We start from the raw sequence: 12210 nt of genomic DNA, 5'->3' as shown, positions 1-12210 counted from the left end.
ACCACTTCCCCACCTTGTTTGGCTAATCTATACCACATTGAGTTATTAACAGATCAAGTTAATTTATTGAGCAGGTGGATAAATGTATCAAATGAATTTAATGGCTGAGATGCCCCTAAAGAGAGGTTTGGGAACCAAAGTGCAGTTTAAGTAGCTCTCCAACAAGATATCAGTTCTTTCTGGAAAACAGACAAAATTCTTGTTTATTTGTTATTGTTTTACTGCTGTAGCGTATGTTATAATGTTATTTTTTTACATTTTCCTTAAATGCCTAAGACTTGCACAGTATTGTTTGCGTATGTGTGTGTGTGTGTGTGTGTGTGTATATATAAATATATGTACTGAATGAATAATGCACCATATATGTAAATGTATATATAATGTATATTTTTGTACATTTACATATATATGTTTGTCACACTCTTATCTCAGAATTAAAGATGAATTTAACTATGCTATTAATCAATGCAAATATTTCATCTCTTTAATCTTATTCTTGTTATGTGTACATGGTGAGACTGCAGCCATTTCTCCATGACCTGCACTGCCTTGGACCTCGTCCCACATCGGTTCCATCCAACTGCTCCTATCTGTTTTCCCCCTAGACGGCAGCAGCAGGGCTGTCCTCCATTCACAGATGCACATAGTGCTCCAGGCTTTCAACACGGAAGCAAAGCATTATGGGTAGCATGTGGGAAGGTCCACAAAGATGCCCAAATCTCCCTGATAAATACACTCTCACTTATTAAAGCTGTAGTTATAATGAAATATTATTCTGGATTGAAGTCTTTTTATTGGCCTGGCGTTTACTATATTAATTCATTTTTTTTTTTGTATATATATCGATTAATATATATATATATATATTAATCTCTAAATAAACTTGATTTGTAGCACAGATTTTTTCATGAAAAATGAATTGAAAATGAAAATGAAAAGTTTTCATGACAGTACCGTAAAAAGCAAGGTCAGCAGGGATGCGAACGAAAAAGTTGCACAATAGACCTCGGGACGCGATATTGACAGCCTAGTGAATAACCTTTAAATCAGCGTACCGCCAGGTCTGCTCGGGGTCGCAGCAGGTCAGGTTCTGCTTCACAGACCTGTCACCTCGTATCGATCCGCCGGCCTGGTACCGCCGCGGCCCTCATTTCCTCCATCTGTGCTGATAGCCATCGAGGATTCTCCAGCTATACAGGGGGCCACCAGTGCCAAGTGACTCCTTGATCAGAATTAAATCTGTGACCGGACCCAGATTTCCCCCCTCCCCTATCATAAACACCTCAGTCCCCCTCCCCCCAGCCCTGCTGTGTTGCCCTCATTCCCCTGTGGGACCCTCCTCTTGGAGGAAGAGCCCCGATAGAGCAGGGAGGCGAGATGCCTGTATACTTAGTTACCCTTTCGCACACCTGAGTCCTCCGCCTCGTTTCAGATGCCAGCAAATGAAAAAGCGATCCTAATCTGTTACTTTGATGGACACGCATTTCATTTCGAAGCTGATTCTGCTACAGATTTGTATTCTGAATCAGTCAGTTTCACATCAGACCTTAAACGGGCAGGTGGCTGCTGAGGCCTGGGATGCTGATGGATGGTATCTGGATATTTTGGGTCCCTTATTTGCGTTAACATTTCCCCTCCACCCACATGCTCTGCTCGGGGTCGACGCCATTTAACGTTTCCATCATTATCATAGCTATGTTGCTTCCCCTAAAGAAAAATTGACCTGCAGTTTATCTGTAGATTCATCAAAATCTGTAGGTTCGTCCCAAAATATTTATAGGTTAAAAAAAATACGAGGGACCTTAAGGCAAACTTTGCATTTTCATTAACACATCAGTACTGCAAAATCAATTTATTTGATTTCGCTTAGTAATTTGCAATCTACGTGTAATAGATAAGGGCTAAGTTTTCAAGCAATGCTGTTATGGAGAATTATTATCCAGGAAATAAGTTCTAGCAGTAGAATTTTTACACCTTCTTGAGTTCCCACACCAATGATAAACCGCAATAAACAAAGGATTCTGTTCTTTCAGTCTTGCAGTCAGTCCTGCTGTTTTGTCAGTCTTCCTGTCAGTTCTGCAGCTCCTCTGTTGTCCTTTCTCAGTATTGCTGTTCTCTTACGTCCTCTCAGTCCTGCTGTTCTGTTCTGTCAGTCCTGCTGTCAGTCTTAATGTCAGTTGTACCGCTCTGTCAGTCCTGCTGTTCTGCTCTGCTCTGTTCTGTTGTCAGTGCAGCTGTTTCGTTCTATCCGTCCTGCCTTTTCTTCAGTCCTGTTACCAATCCTGTTGTTCTCTTTTGTTCTGCCCATCATAGTAATATGAGTTTCGCTGTCCTGACACTGCAGTGTTTCTACGTTCTTGGAAACAGTCACATCCAGCGTTCTTGGTCTGTGGCCTAGGCTACAGACGTGGCCCTGTGTCTGATCTTTGGGTGGTTATGTGTTTGTGTTAGCGGAGAAAGCTACTTCTTTCTCTCCTGAGCTGGTCAAAAGCGCCACTCTCCGTTGCCATGGTTACTAAGATCTTGGCCAACAAAGTTGTGAGGCAGTGGTCACTGGCCATCAGTGAAATCGCAGGAGTGTTAGCGACAGTTTAACATGCCATAGATATTCATCCATACGCTTAATTGTGCTTTATTTAACTCACCCTTTTTTCTGTTTCTTGACTGATTCTGCTGTGCTATATTTTAATGGGTAATGAAATGCTAAATCAATATTAAACCCTTGACTGAAAAATAATGTTTAAATGATTACTCATAATAGGTCTGGACTAATTAATATGCCATGTGTTTTTTTCGGGCAAAAACAAAGAGCCACTACAGTTCAAAGACGTAAAGTTGGGGAATTAGCATCACTATATTGGCCTTAGCTTGTGATTATATGTGTAAGTGTGTGTTTGTGTGTGTGTGTGTGTGTGTCTACCCTGTGGTGACATTACATCAGCAAATCTCCATGACCCTGTACTGGACGAATGGTTGGATGATGGATGGATGGATGGATGGATAGATGGTTGGATGGTTGCTAGGGTTAGCATTAGCTTTGTGAAGAGCTACTATAATGACCCGCAATAAATTTATTTCTAAGTTAACAATGCCATCTAAGAAAGTAGGTTATGACAGAATATGGAGAGCAGAGAGGTTAACATCTCTCCCTGTGTAAAGTTTATAAATAATTTATAAATTAATTATTCAGGAAACACTGTTCGAAGATTTTATTAAGCAAAATGTGGCATAATTCGCTTGACAGGCCCTAAGCCATCCTTCACAATGCTGTCAGAGAAGACTTGATCTTACAAATAAGGAAATGATTCTGGCAAATGTCAGATTTATTTTCCTCATCAATCAATTTCCTGAGCATTCTGTGATCTCTAGAGACCTTTTAAGGGTGGGCCGGTGCAAACATCTCAGATAGCAATCTGATCTGGATTTTTTTGTCCCCTGTTCTGTGTAGACTCTACAGCGCTGTCCCTTATTTTACATGCTGTCACTATGCACCAGACTCTGTCTGCGTTTTACAGTTTCTTCAATAGCAAGGATTTTATTTTTCTTACTTCTCAAGAAGGAAACATTAACCTGTGACTTTGCCTGCATTATACCTAATGCACTTTGTTTTTGTATTAATTTTGAGTTGTAAATTAATTGTCGTTACATTGCTTAACAGGGTCCTGCAGGTTAGTCTTTATTCTGCTATTCGAATTTTAATTAGTGGATTTTCTTGTGCATAAAATTATATTTTATCCCATAAAACCAATGGACAGTTGTTCCATTAATCAGTTACTTGTGCCTCATCATAAAAGGTGTGGCCATATGGACACAATAAATTAAAATGTAAAAAAAAAAATTAAAAAATCATAAAGTCAGATAAATTGCATGAAATAGGGGGTGTTGCAAGAACCAACAGATTCAAAGGCCTCGTATCTCATTTATGATTTGCTGCATAAACTGTAAATGGTTTATAATTCATGGCACATATATTATTAGCCTCTGTTGCAACTCATTTGTATATTGAGTCTGTGAGTCAGCCAAGTGTCGGGTGAATCAAGAGGTGATGTTTCTGCAAATCACTGCTACCGAATTGGATATGCTCTCAACACTTCATATCATCATCATAACTGCTCAGAGTTACTTGACATCTGTGACAGTATTGGGGGACCGAGTGCAGCCTGCTTCCTGTTTGCCGCTTCCCTCTGCTGCCCGGAATGAGTCCCGCTGTAGTTTTGAGGAAAACCAGGACACCCCACTGACCTACTACAGACCGGAAATTAATGCGACACCCCCACATAACAATTCCAGCAGAGAACACATTAGCTGAGTTACCGTGTGGAAGCCTTGGCATGTTATGTGTGCAAGGAAGTCTTTAAAAACACAACGTTCTTAGATATCCACTTTATACACTTTATACGACCTAATTTCAGATGTGTTTTGCAAAAAGTCTTTATTTATTGTGCTGGGATTTTCTCAACTGCACGATACCCTGGAGACTGTCTCCTGGACTAGCTGACCAATGTGTAGTGTAAGAAAGCATCTTAGAATATATCTGACTGGGTTGCATTGCTCCATGAGCTGATGCTGAAATAGCGGATGCTTGGTTTACTTTAGGACAACTCCAGCTGAAGGATGCTTTGTTTCTTCTCAAATGGATTTTCTAAAAAGTGAGGCTGACTACCATCAGGCATGAAAGTTATTGTCTTCCAGTACTACGCAGGGGATCTGTATGATGCAGAACCCCTTGGCATATAGTTTTAAATCAAAATAAGCATCTCATCCTTATATTTTATGTACCAGAAAAGCAACCTGAATGCAGCCATTTCATATAGCATTGATTATTGTAATCGTGTACCTCAGATCGATCCAAATGGGACTGCAGAATGGGCATCGCTAATTTGTAAATTCTGAGGATAGGAAATGTAACATTTTTTTTAACTTTTTCCATCTTGAGTTATGAGACCTAAAATAGAGTATGTCCCAGTGAGAAATACATGTCAAAATATCTTTCATCAAATTTAAATCCCGACTACTGTTAAGGCTGGAGGTATTTAGGAAGTGGGAAACTGAAGAGGCGAAGAAGCTGACTTGCTGACCAGTCTCAGAGAGACATATCCCCTGCATGAGATACCTGCCATGCTCCCAAACCTGTAACGGCCAGCAATCAGATTCTGACAGTTTGTTAAACCCATCTGCTGTGAGTCCTTCTTTGTGCTGCACTAAAAGCACTGTCCCTCCCTCTCTCTCCTTCTCTCTCCTAGTCTCCCTCTCACATCAGCTGCAAGGCCATCGTGGGTCATTCCCCATTGTCCATAGTCAAAGCAGCGCAAAAGGGTGGTTTTTAACACAGAAATAAATCAGAAACGAAAAAACATCTCTTATACATACTATGAGCGAGTGTGACAGAGTGAACACACGCTTCGTCATTCCTAGATGTCAGGGGGGGCTGAATTGAGAACGAACGCCAAGCTTCGTGTTGGTCCCCCCCCGTCCCACCCCAACACGCATGCAGCCAAGTCCAAAAACAAAGCCAACATCTCCTATAGAATTGCTATGAAATTAGCTTGCATAGGCAAAGACATGTAGGGAAATGTAGGGCGTAAATATTCCTTTATCTAAGTATATCTGTCACAGGATTGTACGTACTGAATATAACTCATTTCTAAGAAATTAATGTTCATTATTTTCCTGTGAATGTTTCTTATCCCAAACAAAAATCGACAGCTGAATTTATCGTATTATTAGGCCAAAATATTAATGTGGTATTTGTAATATCTGTGTATTTTTACTTGATTTCATTGAGTAAAATGCATCATAGTTTGCTTGACTAGTCATTAGTCCCAGAAAAGGCCTGCTTTACAAATAAAATCTTTCTAGGCACTTGCTAAGCGAACAATGCACATTTGTAGCAGTTGTTAGACTTAACGTTACCTGTTGTATGTGTTGATCTCTTCTGTACATTGTCTCTAAAATCTGACAGGTGAATCACCAGATCCCAGATTTTACACGGCGACAATGCAGAGCAGTGACAGCACCTCGCAGTCAACGTCACTAGTGATTTTCGGTTCTCGCTTTGAGGCCGGAGGACATGTCATACTCTGAAGACGCACCCCGGTTGCCCCTCTTTGCTCCCGCTCTAGGTCATGCTGTGTAATTCTCACTGTGTGAGGTGGGCTTTTCACACTGCTCTGTCCTTCCATTGCAGGCTCCATTAAGAACAGGATGCTAATGCTTGACGGAATGCCTACTGTCAGAGTCAAAGCAGAACCCCTGGAGTCTGAACAAGGGGTAAGCGAGCCGTTGTTTTTCTGACTCTTCCCTCCCGTCATAGCAGCGCACAGTCGTAATTACTCCCAGGCCTGGCCGGCGTGCATACCAGTCGTGACGGGGCTCAGTGCCGCAGCTGGACCAGGAATGCGTGCATGGATCTCCCACAAACTCCCACCCCCATTAGCCCGAGCGAGCGAGGCTCTGGAGGCCAACGCGGCCATCTCTCCGCCATTAGAGCGGCGACACCGCGGAAGTGGAGTGACACACTGGGCCACCTTCATCCTGAAATGCCTTTCACTCTCCGGCTGCCATGCAGCCGTTAAACGTGACCCGTTTCGGCGTAGGTCTGCGAAGGGAGCAAAGAAACATGTCAAAACGACAAAGCGTCCACACATACCAATATCGGCTCGTTTTGTGGTTTGGGGATTATTTAGGATCCCAGTATATATAAAATGTAGGTGTGTGGTTTTATTAAGCTCCTTGCTGGCTGTCCACTCGTCTTCCCTGCATTTCACAGCGTACTGTGTAATATTTTGGCGTGAACATCGAGGCAAAGGAAACGCATCTTCTATGAATCTGGTCTCATTTTTTTTTTTCTTCAAGGGAACAGACGGGCTAAGGCGGAGAATTTGTGTTTTTTCTTCAAATGTTGTGGCTGAACCTCTCGAGTCTTTATAACCATTGGAAAAAGTGACACTATTCAAACAAAATCTTAGTATTTAAAGTGCAAAATTTTTTAAATCAGAGCAGATCGTTTTTTTTTTTTTCCCTGGCCCCTAACCTGGTATTTTGAGAAAATTAACCAGCTGTACATTTTGGACCATTATTAAAATCAAGCGCTCTGAAACCGTTACCAGGCAACACAAGCTTTGCCTTGATGATACAGCTGTGGAATACACTTCCTCTTCTTTTGTGCATTATAATTTCTGGTAATGGTGCATTTGTGACAAACAGTCTGATACTTAGTGATAATTCAATCCAGAATCTCTATTCATACCATTCGGACATTGATGCTCGTCTGTTGATGGAAATGACTAGACCTTATAGGTTATTTGTACATTTGTTGCTGCTGTAATTGTGTAAGTGTCAGCCAAAGGTGATGAAACTTAACAAGCATTTGAGCGGCCAGTTGCCCTGCTACTCGTGGACCTCAGTGTTTCGTTGTTCTGTGTGTAAGTGTTTGCACTGTTGAGGTCTTGCAAGCTCCCGCCGCCCTTGTACTCCCAGCTATGACCAGTGTCAATGAATGTACTAATGAGTGCTGGTAGTAGGTAAATAAACTTAAAAGATGTGTGGCTGATTGGCCTGAGCCTCTGTGCCTGTGATCTGAAGGTCGCTGGTTTGAGCCCCACCCTGGCAGAATAGCACCGTGTCCGTGAGCCCTTAAGCAGGGCCCTTAACCCCCGGCTCCATCGCTGCTGCAGCCGGCTGCCCATCACTGCCAAGCTTGATCTCACATCTCTGTGTCTGGGAGAGCAAGACGGAGTAGTTATTATTATTATTATTGTTGTTATTATTACAAGTAACTGAAAGTTAAATGGAGGAAGCCTGCTATTAATCATGGGATAGATACCTAACAAAAATTAGACAAAATTAACGTACTGAATGTACATTGACAAGGTTTTATCTTCATAATGGCTTTCATTAAAGAGATGTAGGCCAGTCGTGTTGTTAGGCAGCAGGATGTGTGCAAACTACAGAAGGCCTGTTTGAAGTGCATCAGGCTCATTAAAGCATGTTTCGGCCGGCCTGACAGCACGGGTGCAGTCACATGGTCCTTTGGGGGGGGGGGGGGTCAGATCTGCATATGGTCAACCCCCTAAAACATTGGACTGGAAGATGATTCACGTTATACCCACGGTTCCATACAACGAGGCCATTTGTTGAGACAGAAGTAGCTAGTTTAAGAGAGAAAGTGAAGGTGAAGGAGTGAGAGTTACAGTGGGTGAGGCTTGAAAGTTTTTTTTTTTGTTGTTGTTTTTTCCATTTGTCTTGATATGAGTCAAGTGAAACTTCAACCGGTATGCAAAAATGACATTTAGGCCACGGAATATTATTTTTTTTTAAAATTGTCAGTGATAGGAGAACGTGCGAAGAAATCATGAAGGTCACCATCTCTTAAAAAATCATGAAGATCACCTCACGGTTCATCAGTTGGTATATTTCAGTTGTGTGGAGGGTATGTTTGTCATACTTATGCCACTGTAACAGAGGATAAGATGTCACACATTAAAAACAAGAAACAGGACAATCAAAAACTTTGCCCTCCCTCCCCCCCCCCTCCCCAAATATACCACAGTACATCGCTGTCACATATGAGTCGCACATGGATTTCTTTTCAGCAAATGACCACACGCTGTTCTAAAAGAATCCTAGACATTGCAAGCTCTGTGGATGATCTATGAAACGGTTACAAAGAAACACCAAAAGAGGGCAAAGTTTCGCACTTAAAGTCTGTTTTGAAAAACCAAATAATGTTAAACCTACTATTGCCCTATTTTGTCAGCCGTCAGCATCAGTAGCATTTTCCATTCGTTCTGCCATTTGTCCTCCTATTGATTGATTACAATTTAGGGCCCACAGATATGTACAGTTTAACAGTGTCAAATTAGCAGAATCTCCTTCGGACTTATCGCCGTGTTTAGCAAACTCGCCACTTTAGTTTTTTTGCCTGGATTGAGCGATGATGCTTCTTGTTACTCCTCTAGCTGTGAATGAGCACTTCTCACGCTACCCTAACTTACATTATCTAAAAACGTTTGTAGGGAGCATGTTATGTGACACGGCAGCAAGGTTCTTCTGAATATTGTTGCTCCTGTTAAAGGTATGCTTTTGTAAACATTTTGCTTGAAAAATATGGAGATTGTAGCCTTTTTTCGCTAATGTCTCAGAATCGCGACAGGCGCCAAGATACAATGTAAAAAAAAAAAAAACTCTCTCTTTCTCCCTGCCTCTCTCCCTCGTTCTCTCTCTTCTGCTTTCACCCTCTCTCGCTCGCTCTTTAGAGCTGATTAGTGCTACAGCTTATGCAAATGAGATCTGAGTGTGGAAGCGGAGTCCTCAGTACGCGAAAAGGCGAAGACACACAAAACAGGTTGATGCAGTCACGTATGCGGTCCTTCACATTAGTGGATCTTTTGCGCTGGTGACATGTTGACACAGTGTTGGTGTTATGTGTTTTCTATTCTGGCTGGTCCTGCCATGATTGTGATGCTCAGGGCTCTATGGTGAAAGGTAAAAATGGCACAACTATTCATGTTAGAATGATTGCCTGTCAGCTTTTCACTTTATCTATGTCCCTCTTCCAAGCAACACAGTTTTCAATATTTCCCAGTAAGAGCGATATATAAAAATCTCAAAAATAGCCGATTGCAATTACTTTACCTTCCTCTCTGCATGTCAGTAGTATAGCTTGCATCATATTCAGTGGTACAACTGTGGATTGTCAGAAGTGTCAGAGAGTTCCAGAATCAATAGCCAAATTCAGTGTCGTCTAATGGAAATAGGGCTGATTCTGTATGGTGGCTTTCAGTGGTGATGCCGATCTTCCCTTCTCACCCCCCTCTCTTCGGGCTTCCAAATCATGACAGAGCCGCCGCACGTCCATTCAGTGCCGCGAGCATCCGTCAGCCTCGCCCATGGCGACCGCTCAAGTGCCGCAGCTGCTCCTTACAGCACAATGACAGCGGCGTAATGAACAGATAGCGAAGGTTGAAGAACAAAAGCGGTGACGGCAAGATTGCAGTGATGCAACAAGACATGCGACTTGGACCGGATCCCACAACCTAAGGCTACCGCTTTTGTCTTGGGGAATGGCTGCGTAGAGTGCATTTATTCTATATATACAGCGGTTGGCAGAGTGAGAAGACAAACAAGAATGTAATCTCCGAGAGTGCAAATCGAATGCCAGCACTGGCCCCTTGGATTCAACAATTCTTTAAAAAAATCAAGTATAAATTTGTTAACGTGTTCATGTACTGTAAAAAATTTTTATAATAATAAAAAATGGTGAGTTAAATCAAAGAAAACTCAGGTGCTCCTGAGCAAAATCTCAATAGAAACCCCTGAACTTCTACCACAGTTTGGCACAGTGACACCATTTGGGCCAAGTTTGCAGAGTGCTATAATTAAGAATGATTCTTGTAAAATGAAATGCTTCACGCCGGCTTTTGTTAACGAGTGCCATTATGAGGAATAGACCCCCAGGGTGAAGCAAAATGGTAACTGAAGAATGTACACTCTCTTCATGTTCTATCCTCAAATAGCATGCACACATAGCAAGAGGCCTACATAACATTTATGTGTTCTTGATATGCTAAGCGAATGAGTCTTCGCTTTATATTTGCATTTATTTTTGGTTCCGGGGCACAGAAAAGACCCCAAACCACAACGTTTCTCCAAATGTGGCAAGAAGAGCATAAGGAAGAGAACCAGCTCATGCCTTGGTCTCTTTGGTTGGGACCGAGGATCATTAATAATACAGTGGTACACAGAAACATCTATACAAGAATTCTGTTGGTCTTCTGGTATGAAAAGCCAGGGTCTTCCGGCCTGCTGATGATAACGGTTGTGTAGCTGTTGAAATGAAACATCTGTATAATTTATAAATTGCATAGTGTGTTGTGTTGAGAGGCTCGTCGGGTGTCGTGGGCTCCAGTTAGATCTGTGGGAATATTCGTGGTGGTGGTTTTCATTTGGCTGATAGCCAGGAGCAAAAACAATGAGGAGTGTACCTGGAAGAATTTTTTTTTTTTGTCATCTTTCTACAGAAATCTATGCGAGGTGAATCACGAGTAGTGAGACACTTTAAGGGGTTTAATGGGGAAGCCTGAAAGCGAAGGTGTAGGATAGATCAACATGTGTTTCCATGATAAACGTGGGTGTGGACGGCTTGACTTTTTTTTTTTTAAGTTTAATGGAAAGTGATTTTTATGCTGGATAAAAACAATTGTCATAGCTTATTTTGGCTTGGGAAGTCTGTTTAGAAGGATGGACGGCATTGCAAACAAAGAGAGATGTCTACCCTGGGCTAGAATGGAAGCCCGTTTACAACTGGGAAGCAGATCGATGTCTTATAAAGGATTGCACAAGTTGGGGTTCAGATCCCATCCCCTTCTGTGTGTCTGTGGCACTTGCGTGTTCTCCCAGTGTCTGCCTGGGTTTGCGCCCAAACATTGACAATGGTGGTTTGGAGTGCAATGGACTGACAGGCTGTTTACGATGACCCCAGCAAAGCCATGAGTTTTTAATGGATAAGTGACTATGGACAGTGGGTGACTGGGTGTGTTCCATGTTGAAATGTTATTCTTGAGATTTGTTATTAACTATGTTATTAATGAAACACAGCTTTCTGCAGTCATAAACATCTATGCTGGGCTTGCTGTTCAGTGATCATGAGCAAATGTAACTGAAGATTCAAGTGTTTCTTTAGGCTGCTTTGGGATACAGCTAAATATCTGCCGGTGTGTCTGTAGCGCTGGGTTTGCTGGAGCCTCAGAACCTGCATATTTCCTTGGCCATTAAGTCAGAACCTGAATTTTTAACATTCAGACCCAACTTATTGCATAAAGAAATATATATGTGTGTGTGTGTGTGTGTGTGTGTGTGTGTGCCAATAGAATATTGTGAGATTATTGGTATTTTATATATATAATCAATTGCAGTGGTTCCTTCACAACTATTTTGTGACTTACTGGTAGATTATCTGACCAGCTTCCAGCTACCTGCCCAGTACACGGCCATGCTGGGCCTGGAGATCTCAGGTGGGATGTATGCAAATTCACGAACCGCTGGCAATTTGGAGAAGCTGCTTTTGGTTGAGGAGTCCCATAAAAGACAGGCCACTGCACACACACAGAGTGGGGTATTGGAAACCCCCCAACGTGTCCCTCCCGTCTACATCCCTACGTGTGGGTTTGGTGGAGGAGTATCACAGATGAATATCAAGGAGGTGGGCAG

The 12210-nt window shown here is 42.2% G+C and overlaps 1 protein-coding gene across 2 annotated transcripts in view; it reads left to right on the top strand.

Annotated features, from left to right (window-relative positions):
* Positions 1–12210, top strand: part of klf12b (Kruppel like factor 12b) — a 49811-nt gene that overhangs the window by 21691 nt on the left and 15910 nt on the right. For both annotated transcript variants that reach the window (XM_023845097.2, XM_023845014.2), the window contains exon 2: positions 6188–6270. In XM_023845097.2, the coding sequence (XP_023700865.1) occupies positions 6205–6270 (66 nt within the window). In that variant the 5' untranslated portion in view covers positions 6188–6204. The remainder of the gene's footprint in view (positions 1–6187; positions 6271–12210) is intronic.

Source organism: Paramormyrops kingsleyae, chromosome 1, assembly GCF_048594095.1.
Source record: "Paramormyrops kingsleyae isolate MSU_618 chromosome 1, PKINGS_0.4, whole genome shotgun sequence".
Classification (NCBI taxonomy): Eukaryota; Metazoa; Chordata; class Actinopteri; order Osteoglossiformes; family Mormyridae; genus Paramormyrops; species Paramormyrops kingsleyae.
This window is presented reverse-complemented; position numbering and strand designations above follow the sequence as displayed.